General features: G+C 37.5%; 1 protein-coding gene and 1 long non-coding RNA gene across 2 annotated transcripts; one reads left to right on the top strand and one right to left on the bottom strand.

Moving 5' to 3' along the window:
- Positions 1-1,541: 1,541 nt before the first annotated feature.
- On the top strand, positions 1,542-22,462 carry LOC122535083 (probable chitinase 10). Its single transcript, XM_043666290.1, has 29 exons — positions 1,542-2,003; positions 5,857-6,154; positions 7,280-7,530; positions 8,947-9,000; positions 9,085-9,689; positions 10,332-10,517; positions 10,682-10,826; positions 10,921-11,283; positions 11,761-12,251; positions 12,335-12,563; positions 12,631-12,819; positions 12,913-13,222; positions 13,291-13,514; positions 14,231-14,565; positions 14,937-15,266; positions 15,619-15,787; positions 15,864-16,075; positions 16,247-16,583; positions 16,962-17,366; positions 17,451-17,759; positions 17,833-18,044; positions 18,131-18,409; positions 18,814-18,999; positions 19,096-19,384; positions 19,600-19,952; positions 20,062-20,490; positions 21,028-21,504; positions 21,711-21,836; positions 21,935-22,462. Exons 2-29 carry the CDS (start codon positions 5,862-5,864, stop codon positions 22,091-22,093), a joined length of 7,947 nt encoding a protein of 2,648 aa, XP_043522225.1. The 5' UTR covers positions 1,542-2,003; positions 5,857-5,861; the 3' UTR covers positions 22,094-22,462.
- Positions 18,068-23,402, bottom strand: LOC122535086. The gene is made up of 6 exons (XR_006308080.1): positions 23,105-23,402; positions 21,886-22,362; positions 19,699-19,983; positions 18,709-19,393; positions 18,381-18,421; positions 18,068-18,308 (listed from the first exon to the last, which is right to left on the bottom strand). It is a non-coding gene; the product is annotated as an uncharacterized LOC122535086 (long non-coding RNA).
- Between the last annotated feature and the right edge of the window lie 18 nt (positions 23,403-23,420).

Raw genomic sequence — 23,420 nt, 5'->3', positions numbered from 1 at the left:
GATTCAGTAATCGCACTAATAAAAAGTATTATGTTCTTTTGAAATAGTTACTCTGTCGTAATGGTGAACATACAGTGAGGTTCGGAAATTCGATCGACACCAACGGATGCATAAATTGCAAGTCTATTCGATCCTAATTTCAATATTATTGCAAAGGCATTGTGAATCCAAAGGTATTCAAATAGGGAAATAATATTTAACTGTTGTTTGTAAATCTGTTTAGCGGCCCTTCAGTAGTTTAGTAACTCATTTAGTAAATCATATTTTGTAACCTTCCAGAATATGGCCTTCTGTTTTCCTTTAAAATCTCGTTCGAGTTGTGTCATTTCTGAGACATGTATAACGTCACAATATATTGTTAATGAAATTGTCCTTACATGCAACGAATAATAACTGAATACAGACAACAAGGAACTAAATATTAAAAAAGAGAAGAGTTTGAACTTGGGTCTAGACAAGAATCTTGTATGAAATATGTAAATCGTACAGTGCAATCGTTACAATATATTATTACTAAAATTACGTGCAACAAATAATAATTGAATACAAATAACGAGAAACTAAATATTATTAAAAAGAAAAGAAGAAGAGCTTGAACTCGAGTCTTGACAAAAAACTTAATAATAATAACTAAATAACAAGAAACTAAATATTACTTTAAAAAAAGTACAAAAGCTTAAACTTAGGTCTTGACAAAAAAATATTAAAATATTTAAAAAAGAAGATAAATATTAAGAAAAAGAAGAGTTTATATGAGAATTTGTATAGAGTATACTATCACTGAAATTGTTCTTATATGCAATGAATAATAACTAAATACAAATAACTAAAAAAAAAATATTGCAAAAAAAAAGGAGAAGAGCTTGAACTTAGGTCCTGACAAGAAGCTTATATAGAATAACAAATCATACAATGCAATCGTCACAGTACATTATCACTAAAATTGTCCTTACATGCAACTAACTGAATAATAACTGAATACAAATGTCTAATTATTACTAAAAAAAAAAAAAAAAAAAAAAAAGAGCTTGAACTTAGGCCCTGACAAAAAACACATATAAAATCGTCACAATATCTTATTACCAAAATTGTCCCTGCTTGCAACGAATAATAATTGAATACAAATAGAAAAACTAAATATTACAAAAGGAAAAGCAGAAACGTTTGAACTTGTTGTTAAACTTACGCACACAGTACACGAATCATACAATGCAGTACGTGTCCTTACATGCAACGAATAATTACTAATTACACAAACGAGAAGCTAAATATTACTAAAAAGGAAAGGAAGAGCTCGAACTTAGATCCCGAGACGAGAAAGTAAGTGCATCGTTTTCGTTCCGATGGGAGAAACAAAATAGTTACACTGCTAGTCGAAAATTCGCTTCGATGACTATGTGTCGAAGCGCGAGACGTTTTCAAGGGTGGAGGACCGGAGAAAGGGAGGGAAACGATCGTCAATCGTTTCTGCCCGATGAGGAGAGATAATGGGCGCGCGTGTGTCGTTGAATTAGAAGGAGGCCCGACTATCGAGAGCTGCGAGCCGTGGTGCAGGAACACGCACACACGAAAATCGTGTGTCGTTGCCACGGACCAACAAGGTGTATCACGCCACTTGAGGAGAATTGGTGTACGTACACGGTCGTGGTTCTTCGTGGTCAAGGACGCTGGGAGACAGGGTCCCCCGCGTAGGGTGCGCGGGGGTCCCTGGGCGATCGAGTAGGTATATATGGACGTCCCCGCGCGTTCGGAATACCAGATTCATGCAAGTTAGCCCTCCCCGCGAGGCGGGTGGTGTGCTTTGAAAAATTCATCGCGAACGACCTGGAGGCGAGTCGGTGGAGGTTGTCCGGAGGGGCCCGCTCGCGGCTTCTCAATCATATCGGTCAGTGCAGCGGAATCCACTGCCATTCACGCTTCTTCGGATCGGCCAGCTATCGGAGACCGTTCCAGCAAACTCGGCACTTTTTCTATCGGAGGAGACCCCTCTGTTCTTCGCCAAGGTTCGTCTTCTCATATTCTCTCTTTCTCGTGTAACTTTTCTTATTATTATATTATTAATTATATGTTCTTATTATTATATTATTAATTATATGTTATTATTATATTATTAATTATATGTTCTTATTATTATATTATTAATTATATGTTCTTATTATTATATTATTAATTATTTCTCGTTAGATTTCTTTTTTTTTTCCTTACAAAGAAGAGAGTCGACGTTCTTTCCTTCTGCTCGATCGGTGACCGGTTTTCCTCAAGCAGAGTGCGAATGTTTGTGTCTTTCCTCGAGCTTCCTTTCTTGTTTTTAATGTGTCGTTATTATTAATTACAGTAGAAAATTATATCACATTTTCACGGTTTGTCGCCGTTGGATGAGCTGAGTATAATAACAGACGACAGTTGATATTCGGCAACCTCTGATCAAGTGGTTTGATTCTCGTTAAGCGTTACATGATTTGATTGACTCGCCTGTGTACCTGAAAAGTCACTCGACGTTTTACCTACTTGTCTACCTTCAGAGCAAGTTCATTCAACTAATTTCAGCAAATATTATTTATACATACGAGGGAAAGAAACCATTCGACATTTTGCAACTTTTGCAACTTGTCCAGAGTTTCAGTAAGAATTCTTACTGTTGAAAATGTGCTCAGCTAATTGTAAATACGTTGCAGAACGGTGAACGAGACGAAGGTGAAATGTATGGAGAGAAAAAGGAAGAAAAGAATGACTTGTCATCGAAGGCATTGTGATTGATATTTTGTTGTATCGGAAGAATGGTAGCCGACGACTGGCTGGCAAACGTTGTCCTCCTTGCGGTCACTTCCACCTACGAGCGTCGCATTTTTAATGGCTAAACACCATCGCCGAGAATTTATGTGGCGGCGCGTGTCTTTGTCCTCGGGTGAATCAGCGCATAAATTTCAATTTCGCGGTATTGTTACACGCTGTATGTCTTCTTGTTCGTTATTGTCTTCTGATTCGTCGGGCAGCTATTGAACAGTAAACTCAAGTACTTCTGGTAAAAATATTAGCATGAATGCCAAGGTTAATCAATCCAAATTAATTCCACGAAAAATTCGTCGTTTATACGTGTCATTTCTTTCGTTAAAATTCACAAAAACTTGAATTTCTTCTTACCACTTTCGGTCGTGGGAAATTTTCAGTCTTTTTCAGTGTTAATAAAATGTCAGATATACAAGGTGTTTCGAAGACCAGTATTTGCCAGTGCATTAGGTGAAAATAACATAAAAAAAGTTCATTTCGTATAAAATATGAAATACACGTGCACTTCGAATCATCTTTGTCAATGCAAAATTGATATTTAAGTACCGTTGAATTTATTATGCACCGTTTTACTTCACGTCAACTTTATTAAACATCTGCTAAATTCTTCTATAAACTTTTGCTTTTGAAGATGAATATTTTTTGCATAAGTAATGGCTTGAAGATGTAAGATTTAGTGATCTAAGAGGCTAGATGAATGGATTAATCGTTGAAACTGTGTTTGTCACATTTATCATACTTTTGAGTGAAACATTTTGCCACGTGACGATTTAATCTTGTTTTTAATTTTATTTATAATTTTCAGTCTTATATTGATCTTATTTAATTCTGAATCTTACATTAATTTTATTTAATTTTTAATCTTATATTAATCTCATTTAATTCTCAATCTTGTATTAATTTTATTTAATTCTTAATCTAATATTAATCTTATTTAATTCTTAATCTTATATTAATCTTATTTAATTCTGAATATTATATTAATCTTATTTAATTTTGAATATTATATTAATCTTATTGAATTCTGAATCTTATATTAATCTTATTTAATTTTTAATCTTGTATTAATTTCATTTAATTCTGAATCTTATGTTAATCTTATTTAATTCTTCATCTTATATTAATCTTAATTCTTAATCTTTTATCAATCCTATTTAATTCTTAACCTTATATTAATCTTATTTAATTTTGAATATTATATTAATCTTATTGAATTCTGAATCTTATATTAATCTCATTTAATTTTTTAATCTTGTATTAATTTCATTTAATTCTGAATCTTATGTTAATCTTATTTAATTCTTAATCTTATATTAATCTTAATTCTTAATCTTTTATCAATCCTATTTTTACTTGTGGAGCACACTGGGTGAAGTTCCAACGTTAAACTTCAGAACACCTCGTATATAATTTCACGGATATAAAAAGTTGCATCCTGCGGTTGTTGGAACGTTCGAAAAAATGCCAGTAAAAATGCCTTCTTCTTCTTCTTCAAAAAAAAAAAAAAAAAAGACGTCTTCTACCTTTTTGTGCACATAACGATAGAAGAATGACCGTTGTTCAAGGTGCTGCGATCGTACGTTATTCCAGTTAATCACCCCAAAGAGTAATTATTGTGGCAAGCAGAGCTCTTGTAACGCACGTCTCGTTCTGTATTATTTTTCTATATTATTTTCTCGAGCGGAGGACAGGTTTGCCGGCCAACGCGTAAATACATACATACATACGTTGCGTGAGTGCGTTTCCAGCGAATCTGGTTTTCCTGAAGGCAGAGAAAAGGAAGAAAGAAAGAAAAAAGATGATGATGAAGAAGAAGAAGAAGAAGAAGAAGATATCCATGTATTTAACACCCGATAACTCACGAAGTATCCCTGCTCGTTAATTATGACGTTTTGTATTTGTCAGATACGCTGTCGAGATTAATTGATGTCGTTGCTGATTCATTCATCAGTCATCGAATTTACGTCCCTTCCACGGCTTCTACTGCTGGTCGATGATTATTCTTTCTTTGCCCGAGCTACAGGCTCGCCTAATTACCGAAAGCAGAGTCGATCGACACAGACACACCTCTTAACTCTCGCTATTAAGATAAGAATCGAGTAGATCTGCTTGTCACACGCGCAAATGAACAAAACCACGCGAATGTTAATAACGCGCATCCTATTTGCGTTAACGACCATGTAAGTTTCTCATCGAGATGCAGATATTGCAATGGGTAAATGTCGTTTCTTTTTCAAATTTCACAATAATCAAAAAGAAAGTAAATTCTAAATGAAATGAAATTCTGTGTAGCAGTATATAGTATTAATATCTATAAGTATAGAATTAATAATTAATTATTAGTAATTAAGAGTTATTATTAATAATTATAACTAGAGTTAATAATTGATTACATTCCATAACATTTCGTTTTATTAATGATTAAAGTTATTTTTAATAATTATAAGTAGAATTTTAACTGTTGTAATAATTGTAATAATTAATTACATTTTATGACTGTGCCAATATAATTTTTCACTGTCGTTGGTATATATATATATATATATATAATATATAATAAAAAGCATAACTATACCAACGACAGTGAAAAATTATATTTTTTATATATATATATATAAATAATAATATTATATAATATATATAATATAAAATAATATAATTATAATTACATATTTCTATAATATAAAATTATATTGGTTATATATATATAAAATATATAATATATATATAATATAAAATAATATAATTATATATTATATATTATATATTTATATAATATAATATTATATTGGTCATATGTATATATATATATATATAATATACAATAAAAAGCATAACTATACCAACGACAGTGAAAAATTATATTGGTACAGTCATAAAATGTAATTATATATATATATATATATATATAGTGGTAATTGGAGTTGGAGAATTTGTCGAAAAGGGACTCACAGTCAGATAAATTACAAACTCCCGCCGGAATAGTTTCAAATTTTTTTTACAAAATTTGGAGACACAACTTGTTAGGAGAGACACACGTGCTCATTGTTTGGTAATTTCTTTTTTTAGCAGTTATGACTCCTTGGCTCATTCTGTTCCTCGTGGCCTGGACGGCCGCAGGACCGCCCTACTGGATATCGATACCTGATGTACTGCAACCACCGCCGTTGGACACCGTGGAGAGGGGAGCGGAGATGATCAGCGGGCCATCGTTCCAACGAGGCGCCGTGGAGAGCCCTCCGATGAAGGATTCCTCCGTGACGCACGCCGAATACGGATCGGAGAGGTTCCCCCTGCGCGACGCGGTCGAAGCGTTGCCTTCGTCCACGAATCAAATCGTCAGCCAACCTCTGCGAGATCTCTCACAGTCAGTATCGTCGCTGTCATCGTTATCTCGATGGTTTTTCATTTGCAAATAATCGACGTTCACCTTGTATCTACCTTGATTTCATGATTAATTTATCGACGATTGTTGCCCGTTTCAAGACTAACAATGAGGCTGCCCGACGTTTCGAACTTCGAACTTCTTGTTACATTGTACGGTAATTAACTCCACTGCAATCCTTCTGAGGGGACATCGTACTTGAATCTAGCTCAGACTTCCTCTTTTTGATGATAATTCGCTGATGATTATAATGTACGTTTGGTGTTGTGTTGATGCGATGTATAACAGTATGATATCTGAAGAGACGCCTAGAGTGAGAGCTATAATAACGACATAAGAGCAAAAGAATTTCAGAAGAAGTAATTTCTGAAGACAGTCCTAAATGAGTCAATTGACACTCAATAATTCACATAAGCTAGACTTCTTATTGTTTCTTACAAAAGTCTAAAAACCAATGGAAGATATTACTTTTCCAGAGATTGAAACTATGTTTCATTAACTCGTGTATATTTATACTTGTTCTAGCAAACTTACAATGCACACAAGAATTTCAGAAGAAGAAATTTCTGAAGACAGTTCTAAATGAGTCAAATGACACTCAATAATTCACATAAACTAGACTGCTTATTGCTTCTTACAAAAGTCTAAAAAACAATGGAAGATATTACTTTTTCCAGAGATTGAAACTATGTGCCATTAACTCTTGTATATTTAGAATTTCAGAAGAAGTAATTTCTGAAGACAGTCCTAAATGAGTCAATTGACACTCAATAATTCACATAAGCTAGACTTCTTATTCCTTCTTACAAAAATGGAAGATATTATTTTTCCAGAGATTGAAACTGTGTATCATTAACTCTTGTATTTATACTTGTTCTAGCAAACGCGCAATTCACGTTGATGATTGCTTTAAGTTTAAGTTTAAAAGATATCACATGTTAGAAAGATAATATCAACCATTTGAATGATTATTTCCAATGTTCTGTCATTTTATTTGAAAATAAATTGGTAAATAAGTAAATTGCTGGTAAATGACACCAAAATAAAGTTTGTCGAGGACAAAGGGTTAAAAAAGGAATAATTTGACTGTTGGTTGGTTGGTTTCAGTGGCCGAGTCCCCCTGAGAGACGCTGTGGAGCATCGAGAAGCTCCCTTCATCGGCAACTTCGACCACGAGTCCATTTGGATCGAGCCACTGGCTCCACCGACTTTAACAAGGACCGAGCAGATCGTCAATCCGAAGGTGGTGTGTCATCTGGACTCCAACGCAGCTCACAGGGCGGAGCCGTTCTCTTTGCTCCCCCAATCGGTGCCGAATCATCGGTGTAGCCATTTGATATACGTCGCTGCCACTTTGGGTATCATCCTTTTGATTGAAATACTGGATACCATTTTTTTAAATAAAAACATACTAGCATTAGACTAAAATATGCTAATATACTATACTAGAGTTAGACTAAAATATGCTAATATACTGTACCAGAGTTAGACTAAAATATACTAATATACTGTACTAGAGTTAGACTAAAATATACTAATATACTATACTAGAATTAGACTAAAATATACTAATATACTATACTGGAATTAAAATGTACTAACTAAAATGTACTATACTAGAATTAGACTAAAATATGCTAATATACTATACTAGAGTTAGATTAAAATATACTAATATACTATTCTAGAGTTAGATTAAAATATACTAATATACTATTATAGTCCAACTATATATTTTAATCTAACTCTAGTACTAGAGTTAGACTAAAATATACTAATATACTATACTAAAATTACACCAAAATATACTAATATACTATACTAGAATTAGACTTACTAAAATGTACTATACTAGAATTAGACTAAAATAATAATTAATTATATTTTGTAACTCTTCTTTTTGTTAATAATAAGAGTTATTAATAATCATAGTTATTATTAGTAACTATAACTAGAATTAATAATTAATTACATTTTATAACTTTTCTTTTTATTAATTTAAAGTTATGATTAATAACAATAACTATAATTAATAATTAATGTCTGTAAGTGTAGAATTAATAATTAATTATTAGTTAAGTATAGAATTAATAATTAATTAGAGTTATTATTAGTAACTATAACTAGAGTTAATAATTAATTACATTCCATAACATTTCTTTTTATTAATAATTAAAGTTATTTTTAATAATTATAAGTAGAATTCTAACTGTTGTAATAACTGTAATAACATAACTGTAATAACTAATAACATTTTATGACTGTTGTAATAACTAATAACATAACTGTAATAACTAATAACATTTTATGACTGTACCAATATAATTTTTCACTGTCGTTGGTATAATTATGCTCTTTATTGTATATTGTATATATACTATGTCTATTTCATAATTACGCTATAATTTTATATATGTACTATACTAATTTATACTATATTTATATTATATATATAAGTTACTATAAGTATACTTATGTATTATATATATATATATATATAGTACACATATTATATATATATAGTTATTGCAACAGTTAAAATTCTACTTATAATTATTAAAAATAACTTTAATTATTAATAAAAGGAAATGTTAAGTAATTAATTATATATATATAATTTAATATATATTAATTAATTATATGTATATATATATTAATTATTATGAAATGTAATTAATTATATATATATAGTACACATATAAAATTACGGTAATTTCGCAAGCCCGTCACACACCTACAAGCAACAAGTAACGAACTGTCCTTCTAATTTTCAGACCCGGAGGAGTTGGTCGTCGTCTCGAGAGATCGCGAATACGACGAGATCAAGGGTAAGGCGTTACGGGACGTCGGTTAACTTGGCCGGAACAAACAGGCGAGACTCCCGTTAATTTATTCCCAATCAATTCGTACAGGTGGATACAAAGCGATAACGGGACACCGATCGAGAGACCCGGCGCTGCGCGTGCTCGTCTCGATCACCGCCCCGAATCGGGGGAACCTGTTCACCAAGCTGACCGAGAAACGATGCACCCTTCACTGCGAGAGATTCGGGAGATCGGTCGTGAGTTTCCTCCAGGCGCACGACTTCGACGGCGTGGAGATCGACTGGGACGGGCCACCGGATCGTTCGTACGATTTGAAACTTCTTCTGGGTACGATCAGGAAGCATTTCGCCGATCGGGAGTATATCCTCGCGGTGGTGCAGAAGCCGGACGACCCGGTGGATCAAGAGATCGCCTCTGTGGCCGATTTGGTTACTCTGAGAGCCTGGAGAGACAGCCCCGCGTTCAGGCGGGAGAAATTCGCCCTTCATCCGGCGCCGTTGAACTACGTTGCCCGAGTGACGAACAAATGGGCCGATCGAGTCCCGATGGAACACCGGTCGAGGATCGTCCTCGGTTTGCCCGTGTTCGGTCAGGGATACACTTTGAAATTCGGCAACCTTACGGACGCTGGTGCGCCTGTCGTTGGGCCGGCGACTGACGAGCAGAACAGCGGGACAATGGCGTATTACGAGGTACACAATTGTCTGTACATAGTTGTGTTGTCAGCAGTTCATAGCATTTGTAATTGCGGCGCGCTGGAACTACCAAGAGATGGCCAAAATGACTAGTTCATAATTTTTCATGGACATGTTATAGATGTGACACATTATAGTGTGGTTTTGGAGATTTAAATTGATTTTTTTTTTTTTTTTTTTTGGAGAATGCATTAGAATAAAAGCTTGTGTATTTCACAATTTTTCTATCTCTATTTTCTATTTTTCTCAGTTTAGTATCGTTGATTGAAAAGTTCTGTGCTTTCTTTTTCACTTTAATACACTTTAATACAATTTCTCTAATGAGAATTCTATCCATGGTTTTAATGCTCTACCTGAAATTTATACCTACCAGAGTGAATCAAACGTTTCTTCCCACCTATTTCTTTTTTTTTAATAAAACATCAACTATACATCAAATATAAAAATTAATTTTATTAATTTTAAATCAAATTCAAGTCACAAACACGCCTTTTTTTAAAATTATTAATTATGTTTCAAAAGTTATTTCTTTCAATTGTTTCAAAAGAGAACATACAATTAAAAAATTACGGATTTGTTTTAGTGGTAAAGTGATTTTTGGCCCGCCTCATTTATATTTCTTCGTTGTCTTTGTTTCAGGTGTGTGAGAAACTGGAAGACGGACTGTGGACATCCGGGAGAGACGAGGAAGGACCGTACATAAAACGCGGCGACCAATGGGTCGGCTACGAGGATCCGTTGTCGGTGAAAATCAAAGTGGCCTACGTTCGATCGATCAGGCTTGGCGGAGTTTCTTTGTGGTCGCTCGATTTGGACGACTTCCAAGTTAATATTACTTCATTTTATCGCAGAGTTGAAATATTATTATTAATTATTTTATCATTATTTATTTATTACTTTTATTTCATTGTTACTTACTTTATTATTTACTTATTTATTACTTACTATTTGTTAATTACTTTATTATTATTTATTATGTGCACTTCCAGGGTGTTTGCGGCAATTCGTGGCCCATGTTGAACGCTGCCACCGAGTCGATAGGCTTGTTCGATGAGACAGAACTGAGAGAATGTTCCGCCGATGGTCTCTCCAGTGATCCGGATGATTGCTCCGGATTTTATTCTTGTCACAATGGTAAATCGACTCATCTCGTGATATTTGTTCACTTTCTGCATGGCACATGAAACATGATTATATAGAGTAAATCGTATCTTTCTGCGGGGAACAGGAGTGCAGTATCGAGGTGAGTGCGGGCCAGGAAGATCCTTCGACTTGGCCAGCGGCCGTTGCACAAAAACGGACCAGCACGCTTGTAGACAAGGGCAGCTGGATAGGATTCAAGAGAATCGTTATCAGACAGAGGAGATGAGGGAAACGCAGGAGTCACAAAGTTTGGAGATCTCCTCGGTGGAGGGGCCTCGCGTAGTTTGTTACGTGACCTCGTGGTCGCTTTACCGCAAGGGTGATGGACTGTTCGCCCCGGAACGACTCGACTCGCGCCTCTGCACCGACGTGATCTACGCATTCGCTGGATTGAATCCGGACACGTTACTCGTTCAACCGTTAGATCCTTGGATCGACATAGAGCACAGTAATTATATAATATAGATATCATAGATATCATATATAATATAATATAGATATAATATAAATGTCATAGATATCATATATAATATAATATAGATATCATTTATATCAATATCATAGATATTATAGATATCATATATAATATAATATAGATATCATTTATATCAATATCATAGATATTATAGATATCATATATAATATAATATTATATAGATATAATATAGATATCATTTATATCAATATCATAGATATCATAAATATCATTTATATCAATATCATAGATATCACAGATATCATTTATATCAATATCATAGATATCATAGATATCATATATAATATAATATAATATAGATATGATATAGATATAATATAATATAAATATCATAGAGTATACATACTATAAATAGTAAATATTGAGAAGTACATAGTGTATATTCACTGAAAGCAGCCAAGACAAAGCTTCATTGTTAAATATTTTCAGATTTGTACGAACGAGTGACAAACGTGAAGGGATCAAGAGTATTGTTGGCCGTCGGAGGGTGGACAGACAGCACCGGTGACAAGTACTCCCGTCTGGCAAGCAGCAGCGTCGCTCGTCGAAAGTTCGTCGCGGCCACGATCAGCTTCTTGAAGAAGCACAACTTCAACGGCCTGTCCTTCGAGTGGAACTACCCGAAATGCTGGCAAAGCAACTGCAGAAAGGGTCCCGACTCTGACAAGCCGAACTTCACCAAGTTGATCGAGGAGCTGAGAAAAGGGTTCGAGCAGGAGGAGCCGAGGCTCACGTTGGCCGTGGCGTTTTCAGGTTACAAGGAAGTGATCGACAGAGCCTACGAGATCCGCGAGCTCTCGAGAATGGTCGATTTCGTGTCGGTTATGACGTATGATTATCATGGTGCTTGGGAGTCGAAAACGGGGCATTTGTCGCCCCTGTTCGGGAACATTGGAGATACTAATCCGTATTACAACGTCGTGAGTTCTCTATGATAAATTATTGTAGCACACGCTGTGAAACGAGAGTTTACATTAACAGTGATTTGTTTTTTTTTTTTTAGAACTCCACGATGGAGTACTTGGTAAAGCTTGGTGCGGACAAATCGAAACTCTTGGTAGGCATACCTCTGTACGGACAGGCTTATCGATTGTCTAGTGAGAATCTGACGAGTCTTGGGGATCCTGCCACAGGACCTGGAACTCCTGGAGAGTTCACCAAACAGCCTGGGATGCTAGCCTATTACGAGATCTGCGACAGAATCAAAAATAAAGGCTGGAAGAGGGGATTAGGTAAAAAATGTTAAAAAGAAAAGAGACAATTGCTTTTCGTGGAGTCATCTTGCATGCTTCATTTTAGGGCCAAGTGCTTATCGAAGGTATCAGTGGGTAGGCTACGACGATCAAGAGAGTGTTTTCGTCAAGGGAGAATACATTTTAAAAAGCGGCTACGGGGGCGCAACGCTGTGGACGGTGGATCTGGACGATTTCTTGAATCGCTGCTGTGAAGAATCATTCCCGTTATTGAAGAGCATCAATCGTGCACTGGGTAGGTGAATTGGTCCATTGACGAATCCTTTTTAATTCAAAGTGCAAGTCTCAAGTGTGTGAAATCTCAAGTTGAAATATGGTTGAATCGTAGGTCGTTTAAAGAGCAAAGCTTCTGAAGGATGTCAACGGCCAGCGGAACCAGTTACACCACAACCTCCAACGCTGACCACTCACAGCGACGCCGTCGGAGACACTCCTCGACCGACGACACCAATGACAAAACCAACCACTTGGCCAACGTGGTCTGAGAAGCCGAGCACACATCATCATCACACAACAACTACTTGGCCTACTTGGACCTGGAAGCCAAGCAAACAGCCAGAGTCAACAACCAAGAGCAGCACCACGCTCTCGTGGACTCAATCGACCAACACTGTCTCCTCGACGTGGAGTTCGACCAAGTAAGATACATGATAAAGTATACGATGAATAAATGTGTGTTTTGTATGGTCGTGTAAACAAATTGTAGAGCACCAGAGGAGCTAACAACAGCCGCGCAAGACGCCGAGTCCTCGAAACCGGAACAGCCATGCACGATAGGAGAATACTCGCCAGACCCTGAAAGCTGTAGCAACTACTTTAGATGCGTGCTTGGCGAATTTCAGCGCGAACAATGCGCGCCAGGATTGCACTGGGACGCGAGGCGAGGCATTTGCGACTGGCCAGCTGCCGCGAAATGTCAAACAGAGACAGGTGAACTTTTCTGTTCTTATCGTCGAATGACAAAACTTTTTCAATCGACGAAACGAAAAGAATCAGGATGGATCTTCTAGGCACGACGACATCCTTAATATAATACAAAGTATAAATCCTTCTATCCTATTCGAATGATGAATGCATTCATCACAAATGTCAATCAAATAAACTGTTCTTGTCGACCGGTTTTTACAATTGAACGTTTTCCTTGAAAAATTTGTGTTATGTCAGAGAAGCTTTAGCTATAATATTGAAGATTTAATTCGCTCCGTGTTATCGATATTGTATGATAATTATACAATTCATGAGAGGTTGCGTTGTCAACAGACGCGCCGGTTCATTGGCAATAATGGAAACCTGTTTATCCCCGCGCAACGACACAGTGAACATCTTCGCATCCTGCGCATATTATTTCAGTTTTGTAACCGCCGCCTCTTCGCTTTAAGTAATTTCATTCGAATCGCGTCGCCAGTCTTTTCTGCAGTGTCTTTCTTCTCAAAAGGATGATCCACGTTATTCGTATAATTGTCCTTCTGATTTTGATAGATTTCACCTTGATGCAGGTGTACAAAATTTCCCGACCGTTTGACACAAGCGGTACGTAAACAAGCGTCGAACGAAGAAATGATTAGTTAGAAATTATTAAATTATTAATTAATTGTAAAAGTGCTTCGTGACAAATTGTAACGTCTTGTTCTTTTATTTGGAAATAGGTTCTGTTACTCAGAAACCATCATGGACCACCGTGAGAACCACCACTACGAGGAGGCCAACCACCACGTTGCTGATGTCTTCTTCGAAACCTACTACCCAAAAACCGATCGTCGTGGGAGGCTCCAATGGAATGCCACCGAAACATTGCGTACACGGCGAGTATTACCCGGATTCCTGCACTAGTTTCCACATCTGCGTGAACGGGAATTTGATTTCTCGGCAATGTGGACCAGGATTGAACTGGAACAGGGAGAAGGGCATGTGCGACTGGGCCTTCAAAAATCCTTGCATCGAGAAACCGAAGAAAACAGCGTCGTTGATCGCTAAGTTGACTGTAAGCAAATCAATTGTCAACCTATGTCTTTAAGTATCAATCAATTGTAAGTCATATCTTTAAAATTGAAAGTGATATCTTTAAGTATCTTAAGTCAATTGTAAAGATATAAAATTATATCTAATTGTAAAGATATAAAGTTATATCTTTAAGTGTCAATCAATTGTAAGTCATATTTTTAAAATTGAAAGTTCACATCTTCAAACATCAATCAGTTGTAAGATATATCCTCAAGCGTCAATCAATTATAAAGATATAAAATTGTATCTAATTGCAGAGATGTAAAATTATATCGTTAAGTATTAGTCAATTGTAAGTCACAGTTTTAGAATTGAAAACCATAGTTAATTTTATTTGCTCTTCTTTTTTAGCCATGCACGCCTGACAGCTACACCAGCGTTCCAGGGGATTGTGAAAGTTTCCAGGCGTGTTTATGGGGCCGTTACGAGGTGTTCCACTGCGCACCGGGACTACACTTCAACGAAAGAACGCGAATATGCGATTGGCCAGCTAGGGCCAACTGTCAGGATAATTCTGTATCAACGGACAATCAGGATTCAAGCATACCTGGCAACAAGCCAGCTGATCATCCAACGAGCACCGAAAAGGCATGGGAAGCGAGCACCACTCAAGCTACCACCACCACGTCGCCAGCCATGATAGATCCTGATCAACCTTCTCCGTTGTCTGGTTATTACAAAGTCAGTTATTACAAAATCACTAGAATTACTTTCAAACTGCGTCCGTTTCATGCACATTGATATTTTTACGCATCTCTAAAAGAATAAGATCTAATATTATAATTTAATATCATAACATTATGTGTATTAAGCAACTTTGGTCGATACTTCATATATTTTTGCACTTGAACACTTAGATATCTGTTAATAAGTTACTCTCACTCGTACCAATGTTAACTTTTAATATTTTAATTGATGATAATTGGATATTTTATATATATTTGCACTTGCACATTCACCATGATACTCACTAATAAGTTCCAATGCTAATTTTTAATACTTTGATCGATGATAATTATTTCTTTCCCGTCAGATTGTCTGCTACTTCACGAATTGGGCCTGGTACCGAAGGGGCGTCGGTCGTTATCTTCCTGAAAATATCGATCACACCCTCTGCACCCACATTGTCTATGGATTTGCTGTTTTGGATTACTCGGATCTGATCATCAAGGCTCACGATTCCTGGGCTGATTACGACAATCGTAAGAACGATCGTTTATTAAAAGGATATTGACATCCGCCGGGGATCTAATTCAAATGTAAATCCACGGCGAACAGATTTCTACGAGCGCGTAGTCGCGTACAAGAAACGTGGACTGAAAGTGTCCCTTGCTCTGGGAGGCTGGAACGATTCAGCTGGAGATAAGTACAGCCGTCTAGTGAATAATCCTGCTGCCAGGAAGAGGTTCATCCAACAGGCAATTCAATTCCTGGAAAAATACGATTTCGACGGGCTTGATTTGGATTGGGAGTACCCGGTTTGCTGGCAAGTACGTGTGTGTATTATATGTGTAATACACATCGACAACAATGATAGTGGTTTATTAATAATTGTATATCAATAATAATATTTGTGTCTATAAATGTTTAAGTACAAGCGTGACATGAATAATATTTTACGAAATGAACATAAAAATTAATGAACATTACACTTGCCCTAGGTTGACTGCAACAAAGGTCCATCGTCGGATAAACAAGGCTTTGCAGATCTGTTGAAAGAGTTGAGCGACGAATTGAGACCTAGGGGATTGTTGCTCAGTTCGGCTGTCTCGCCAAGCAAGCAAGTAATCGACAAAGGCTACGACGTTCCAGCGCTCGCCAAATATTTGGACTGGATTGCAGTCATGACTTACGATTTCCATGGCCAGTGGGACAAGAAGACTGGTCACGTAGCGCCGCTCTACTACCATCCAGACGACGATTATTATTACTTCAACGCGAACTATTCTATCAATTACTGGATCGCCAAGGGAGCACCTCGCAGAAAAATCGTTATGGGTATCTGTTTCTTTCTTTACAAATATAAACGTTTGTACAAATTCTATGAATATACATATATTGTGCGCAGGATGTTCATGGATTTACTGTGGATTTTCTTTTTAAACGGCAGATGTTTATGGAAAAATGAAAAAGGAAGTTGTACTGTTGCATAGAAATTTTGTCTAATTATATTTTGTTGAAATGATATTTGAGAACTGAAGATGACGTTTAATTTTTTAAATGGAATGTTGTATTTTTATTTTTTTTTTTTATATTATGTGAAAGCTGTGTGAATGAAATGTGTATATTATATAGATATATTGATATATTTTATTATATGTATGTGACATACTTTACTAAACATTGTAACAAGTATTTCGTTTGTTCCAATCACAGGAATGCCACTGTACGGACAGTCGTTTTCCATAAACGATCGCAGCGCTGGTACAGGGTTAAACGTGCCAGCCAGTGCTGGACAAGCAGGAGAGTTTACTCGAGCTGCCGGATTCTTATCCTATTACGAGATCTGCGACAGAATTCGGAACCACGGATGGAACGTCGTTCAAGATCCGGAGCACAGAATGGGCCCTTACGCGTACAAAGGTACCCAGTGGGTGAGCTTCGACGACGTAGACATGATCCGACGTAAGGCCGAATATGTTAGGGACATGGGCCTCGGCGGTGGAATGGTGTGGGCGTTGGATCTCGACGATTTCCGGGGACGATGCAGCGAAGGGCCACATCCACTGATGCACACTCTTCAGAAAGTACTAGCTGATCCTCCAAGCAAAGATGAAGAGTGTAATTAATCTTTGTCTATAGTTTACATCTCTTCTCTTCTTTTTTTTTTTTTTTTTTACTGAATATTTTCGGTTTCGTTCGTAGGTGAGAAACCACCAGTTACGATAGACGATTTGGATCAAGGACCAATGGCACCGACTGTAACACCCACCACTGTTCAAACACCTTCAGCATCATCAACATCGACAGACCAATCCCAGACCAAACCTGACAGTAGATTCAAAATGATCTGCTACTTTACAAATTGGGCCTGGTACCGTCAAGAAGGAGGGAAGTTCTTACCAGAAGACATAGACACTGATTTATGTACCCACGTTCTCTATGGTTTCGCAGTGCTTGATGGATCGCAGCTAACGATCAAATCGCACGACTCGTGGGCCGATATAGACAACAGTAAATATCGAGATGCGTTTCGCACGGTTCCTCTCTCTTTTCTTTCGTGTATCTTTATACGTTTCATTCCTAGAGTTCTACGAAAGGGTCGCTGCTCTAAAGTCAAAGGGCATAAAGGTGTTAATGGCCATCGGAGGGTGGAACGACTCAGCGGGTGATAAATATAGTCGTTTGGTGAACTCGCCGTCGGCTCGACTAAGATTCATCGAGAACGTGATCCAATTCATCGAGAAGTACGGGTTTGAAGGCTTGGATTTAGACTGGGAGTATCCGGTATGCTGGCAGGTAAAATGAACTCGCATTCATTCCCTTCGAATAATCTTCAATCTTGAGTCTTCGGTGCGTAACAAAATCTTGCCACTAAATTTTAGGTCGATTGTAAGAAAGGTCCAGTTTCGGACAAAGAGGGCTTCGCCAGTTTGGTGAAGGAATTGAGCGAACGGTTCAGACCGAGGGGCTTCCTGTTATCCGCCGCGGTTTCCCCGAGCAAACGAGTCGTTGACGCCGGCTACGACGTACCAATTTTGGCAGAATATCTGGACTGGATATCTGTAATGACGTATGATTATCACGGTCAATGGGACAAAAAGACCGGCCACGTAGCGCCCCTCTATTCATTACCTAATGACTGGGAGCCGACCTTTAACGTGGTAAGTGCTTTGCTGATAAACATAAATCCATTATACTAATATATAATACAGGATAAATTGTATTGCAATATAATAATATATTATATTATAATTATTTTTATATAGTTTATTATATTTTTATATAGCATATTATAATATATATATTACTATAATAATATAATATATATTAATATATATATTACTATATTATTACTAATATATATATATATATATATTAGTAATAATATATATTAGTATAAATTATGTTATATTATACTAATTATATATTATAAATTAATATAATATAAATCCATTTATACCTGAATTCTGAGCTTTCTCGATTTTCCAGAAAACGAATCTCTTTCTATGTCTTTCTTTTATAAAAAAAAAAAAAAAAAAAAAGAAAAAATTCTGAACATGTGCAGAACTTCACGATTCACTATTGGATGGAGAAAGGCGCTCCGGCAGAGAAGCTTGTAATGGGGGCACCTCTGTACGGTCAATCCTTCTCTTTGGCGGAGAGAAGTCAGAGAGGATTAAACGCGCCAACTTACGGTGGCGGTGAGGCCGGCGAAGCAACAAGAGCCAGAGGTTTCCTGTCTTACTACGAGGCAAATATTCCACTTGCTACTTGATTTCCTACTGTTTCGTTTTTTTTCATAAACATTTATAATAAATGTAATGTCGTCGTCTCTGAACGATCACAGATATGCGAGAGGACATTGAAGAAGGGTTGGACTGTGGTCCAAGATAAAGAACGACGTATCGGTCCATACGCGTACAAGGGCGATCAGTGGGTCAGCTTCGATGATGCCAGACAGATTAAACTGAAGGCAGAATTAATAAGGGACCTTGGCTTGGGCGGCGGCATGGTGTGGGCCCTCGACCTGGACGATTTCAAAAACAGATGCGGCTGCGAGCCTAGCCCGCTTCTGAGAACCATGAACAGAGTTCTAAGAAACTATCCCAAAGGCCCGTTGTGTCCAGTAACGAATGGCAAGTATCCTGGAAGATCTGTTCACAGTCAACCTTTGCGTTGGTTTTACAGGGGAATTGCCTGACTACTAAAATTGAGAAATTGTGATATACGTGCATGAAAAAAAAAAAAAAAAAAAAAAAAACAGGAGAAAGGAGACTGGTTAAGTTAATTAAGTTGCATTATATATAGAAACCGTATTATAGGAGGGTTTATTGTAATGTGTTAAATGCAGAATTTATAACGATCGACGTTGGAGAATCTACTGTGGAGTCTACAACTAGCGAACGACCAAGCTGGGAACCGACTACATCCTCTAGGCCAACGTACTTACCACCGGCGTCTACAACCGGTGATCCAGATTTTGACATCGACGATACCATCGAAATAGAAGCCGAGCCGCCAGCGACCGGTTCGTCGGACGACTGCGGCAATCGCATATTCGTTCCTCATAAGAAAGACTGCTCCAAGTACTTCTTGTGCAATTTTGGCAAGCTCACCGAACACTCTTGCCCTCCTGGTCTTTATTGGAACGAGAATCGTTGCGATTGGCCGGAAAACACCAAGTGCGAAGATTCTCTGCGACAAGTGAGTAGCTTCAACGAACCAACGACGTTTCCTTTTCTCAAAAAGAAAAAAAAAAAAAAAAAGAAAATCTTCCTTCTTACAAATTCTTAAATCGCCTCTTAATTTGCAGTCGAACGAACTACTGCCATTGATCACCGACCAGGAACCGAGCAAGAAGAAAATGATTTGTTACGTGATGAAATGGGCGCAAAAGCGGCCAGGGATTGGACAGTTTCTACCGGAAGACATTGACGTAGATCTGTGCACCCATGTAGTTTTTGGTCTTGCCAAGTTGGATCCGGAACGTCTGACCATACAAAGCCCACCCGGCATCAGACGGAAGGATCTCGTTAATAAAATAGTAGACATCAAAAGCAGAACTGAACTGAAGGTTCTGCTCGGTTTGGGTGGCTGGGACGAGTCTAAGGATAACAAGTACAGCGAATTGGCGCACAGTTCCGTGGAACGGCGAAGATTCGCTCGTCATGCTTCTCTTTACGTGCAAAATTACGGATTCGACGGCCTTGATTTCCTCTGGGAATATCCGGTGTGCTCGCAGGTAACGCAAAAATCATTAGCGTTAGAAATTTCGAGTTCACGCAAGGAAATGAAATCAATTTAAAGATATTTAAAGATGTGACGCAAGAATTTAAAGATAAATGAAATATCTCAGCTACGCTGTTACCGTGAATCATTCGTGAGTCACTATTCCATAGATGATAAAATTCTTCGAAAATTACAAATTATATAAATTATATATTAATATTATATTATATAAATTATAATTAATAATATAATATAATAATTTAATTATAATTACATAAATTTTTCTTTCGAAAATTAAAGTTGCTTTCAGTTTTTGTATATTATTTAAATATTGTATAAATTAATACATTATATATATGAATATATACACTAATACATATATAATATATATATTATTAATATATAGCATTAATACATTAATACATTAATACATACATTATAAATTGTATTAATATATACATTAATATATTGCATATACACAAATTAATTACATAAATTAATCAATTGCACACAATATAATTAAACACATTGTTTATGACGTTTGTTACAGGTTGACTGCAATCGTGGGTCAACAAGTGACAGAGACGCTTTCGCAGCGCTGCTGAAAGAGCTGAGCGCGGCATTCAAGCCCAAAGGATTGCTCATCTCCGCCGGTGTTTCGGCCAGTAAAGAGGTCGTCGACGTAGCTTACGATGTTCCAGCGTTAATCAAACACCTCGATTGGATCAACGTTATGAGTTACGACTATCACGGTTATTGGGAAGGCAGGACAGGTCACGTAGCGCCGCTTTATCGCGGCTCGGACGAGCAGATCGAGCACATGAACGCGAACTTCTCGTTGATCCATTGGCTGGAGAAAGGCGTGCCGTCGAACAAACTGATAATGGGCGTACCGGCGTACGGGCAGAGCTTCACGTTGTCGGAAAAATCGCGGAGAGAGATAACACCGGGTCTGAACGCGAAAGTTTCCGGACCGGGACGTCCGGGAGACTTCACCAAGTCAACAGGCATGCTTGCATACTACGAGGTACGTAAGTTTATCGGTTTCAGTTCTGTATTTGTATGACAAACAGTTAAGCGACACGAAATTTTATCTGCGGGGAAACTTTCCTATTTTACGTCGACAGCAATATTATCTAATTCGTTTTTATGTCTAGAGTTCAAGCCAAACTATTCTTGCATTCTTCCCTTGTAAACATTCTTCTTCATTTGTAAATATTTTCACCCTCGTAGATATGCGACAACGTGAGAAACAGAGGCTGGTCCGCGATCAAGGATCCAAAGAACCTGACCGGGCCGTACGCCACAAGTGGTGATCAATGGGTCAGCTACGAGGATGTATCCAGCGTAATGCAAAAGGTGAATATCATTGATGCAACAGTACAATGCTCAGAAACGTTGTACATACGTTTATCTTACCTAGGATACGTTTCATACGTCCGTTTGTTTTCTTCCAGGCGGAATTCATAAGAGATCTGAATCTTGGCGGCGCTGCGTTGTGGTCCTTGGATCTAGACGACTTCAGAAATCTGTGCGGCTGTGGAAGATATCCTCTGACGACGGCGCTCAGCCAAGGGCTGAAAGGAGAACGAAATCTGCGGATGGACTGTACTTGAGACGCGCGTACCTTGGACAAACACGGGAATGATTCACGGATGACAATTCACTGACGTTGCGTTCCACTTTCACGGATGTCGATGAATCTTGGATCGCCCCGTATCGGCCAGCAAATAATAGACATACTGGGAAACATTTACCAGACGTAACGTGCCTCAGGAAGAATGTGCTACTGATCAGAAAAGGAACAGGAGGAGAACCTTGGCGGCTCAATCGCGTTTCAATCGCCTCGCGTTATTAAATTCATCTGTGGATGAAAGTATTCCAGCTGAAACAAAAATTTTTTTTTTACGAAGCATTATCGATGTAACAGGGCATTACATACGATGGATCGGGAGATATCGTACAATAACCCGATTCATCAGCGGTACAAAGATCGGTTACGTAAACCGCGTTTAACGGTTCGACTTTGTGTTCGATGCGCGAGTAAAAATCCAGAGGACGACGGATAAATAATCGCGTGTGCAAAAACAAAGGCAAACTGTTATGAAAAACTGTTTGGGAAAAAATTCTTCCGGGTGACGTGCGTTGGAATTTCTTTTCGCGCGCGGATCGTCAACACGTCTCTCGGGAAGACAATTTTCATCGAACTTGCTCCGTGCGCGCGTGCACTATGTATTATGTAATAAATACAAGCAATTTCCATAAAATCCCTGTGTGTTATCAGTACACGATTCTATAAATACAATATGTTAATGAGATCAGCGTGAATTATGCGAATAAGCCGTTCGTCGCGGATGAGCAAATAAACGAATTTGACCCTGGTGAAGAGTTTTACGAGATCTTGCGGGAAAATTCGTTTCACATATTGCCTCGTTAACTGGCCACGAATCAGTTTTACAAGAAATGATTTACTATCTCGACGTGAAATGAATGAATGAAAAAAAAAAAAAAAATAGAATGAAACAGTACTGTCCCACATCCACAAACCGAGATAACGAGGTTCTAGATTTGATAATTTATATAGAAGGAAGTGACTGTCTCAAAATGAAAGAAAGATATTGTATTACCGAAACTCTATCTCCACGAATATTGTTGCAAGAAGTAGTGGGGATAATGATGCTTGTCGGAGCGAATTATTCTGGCCAGTTGACAGTATTGCGTCAAATTCTTTTTCCATTCTTCTCTCGTAGTATAAAGTACTGTATTATATCAACGCCGTAATAGTCATTAAGGCTCGCCAATTAACGCGAAATTTTCAAACAAGACTGCAAATTTAAAAAATTTCAAGCGACAGCGCCGCCCGAAGCGAAGTTTTTACTACAGAGTCGATTATCCAAGGCTGGAATTAATTGACACGAGTAAGTAAGAATCGTGCTTGGTAGG

The sequence above is a fragment of the Frieseomelitta varia genome, unplaced genomic scaffold (genome assembly GCF_011392965.1).
Source record: "Frieseomelitta varia isolate USP_RPSP 00005682 unplaced genomic scaffold, Fvar_1.2 scaffold_666, whole genome shotgun sequence".
Taxonomy (NCBI): Eukaryota; Metazoa; Arthropoda; class Insecta; order Hymenoptera; family Apidae; genus Frieseomelitta; species Frieseomelitta varia.
This window is presented reverse-complemented; position numbering and strand designations above follow the sequence as displayed.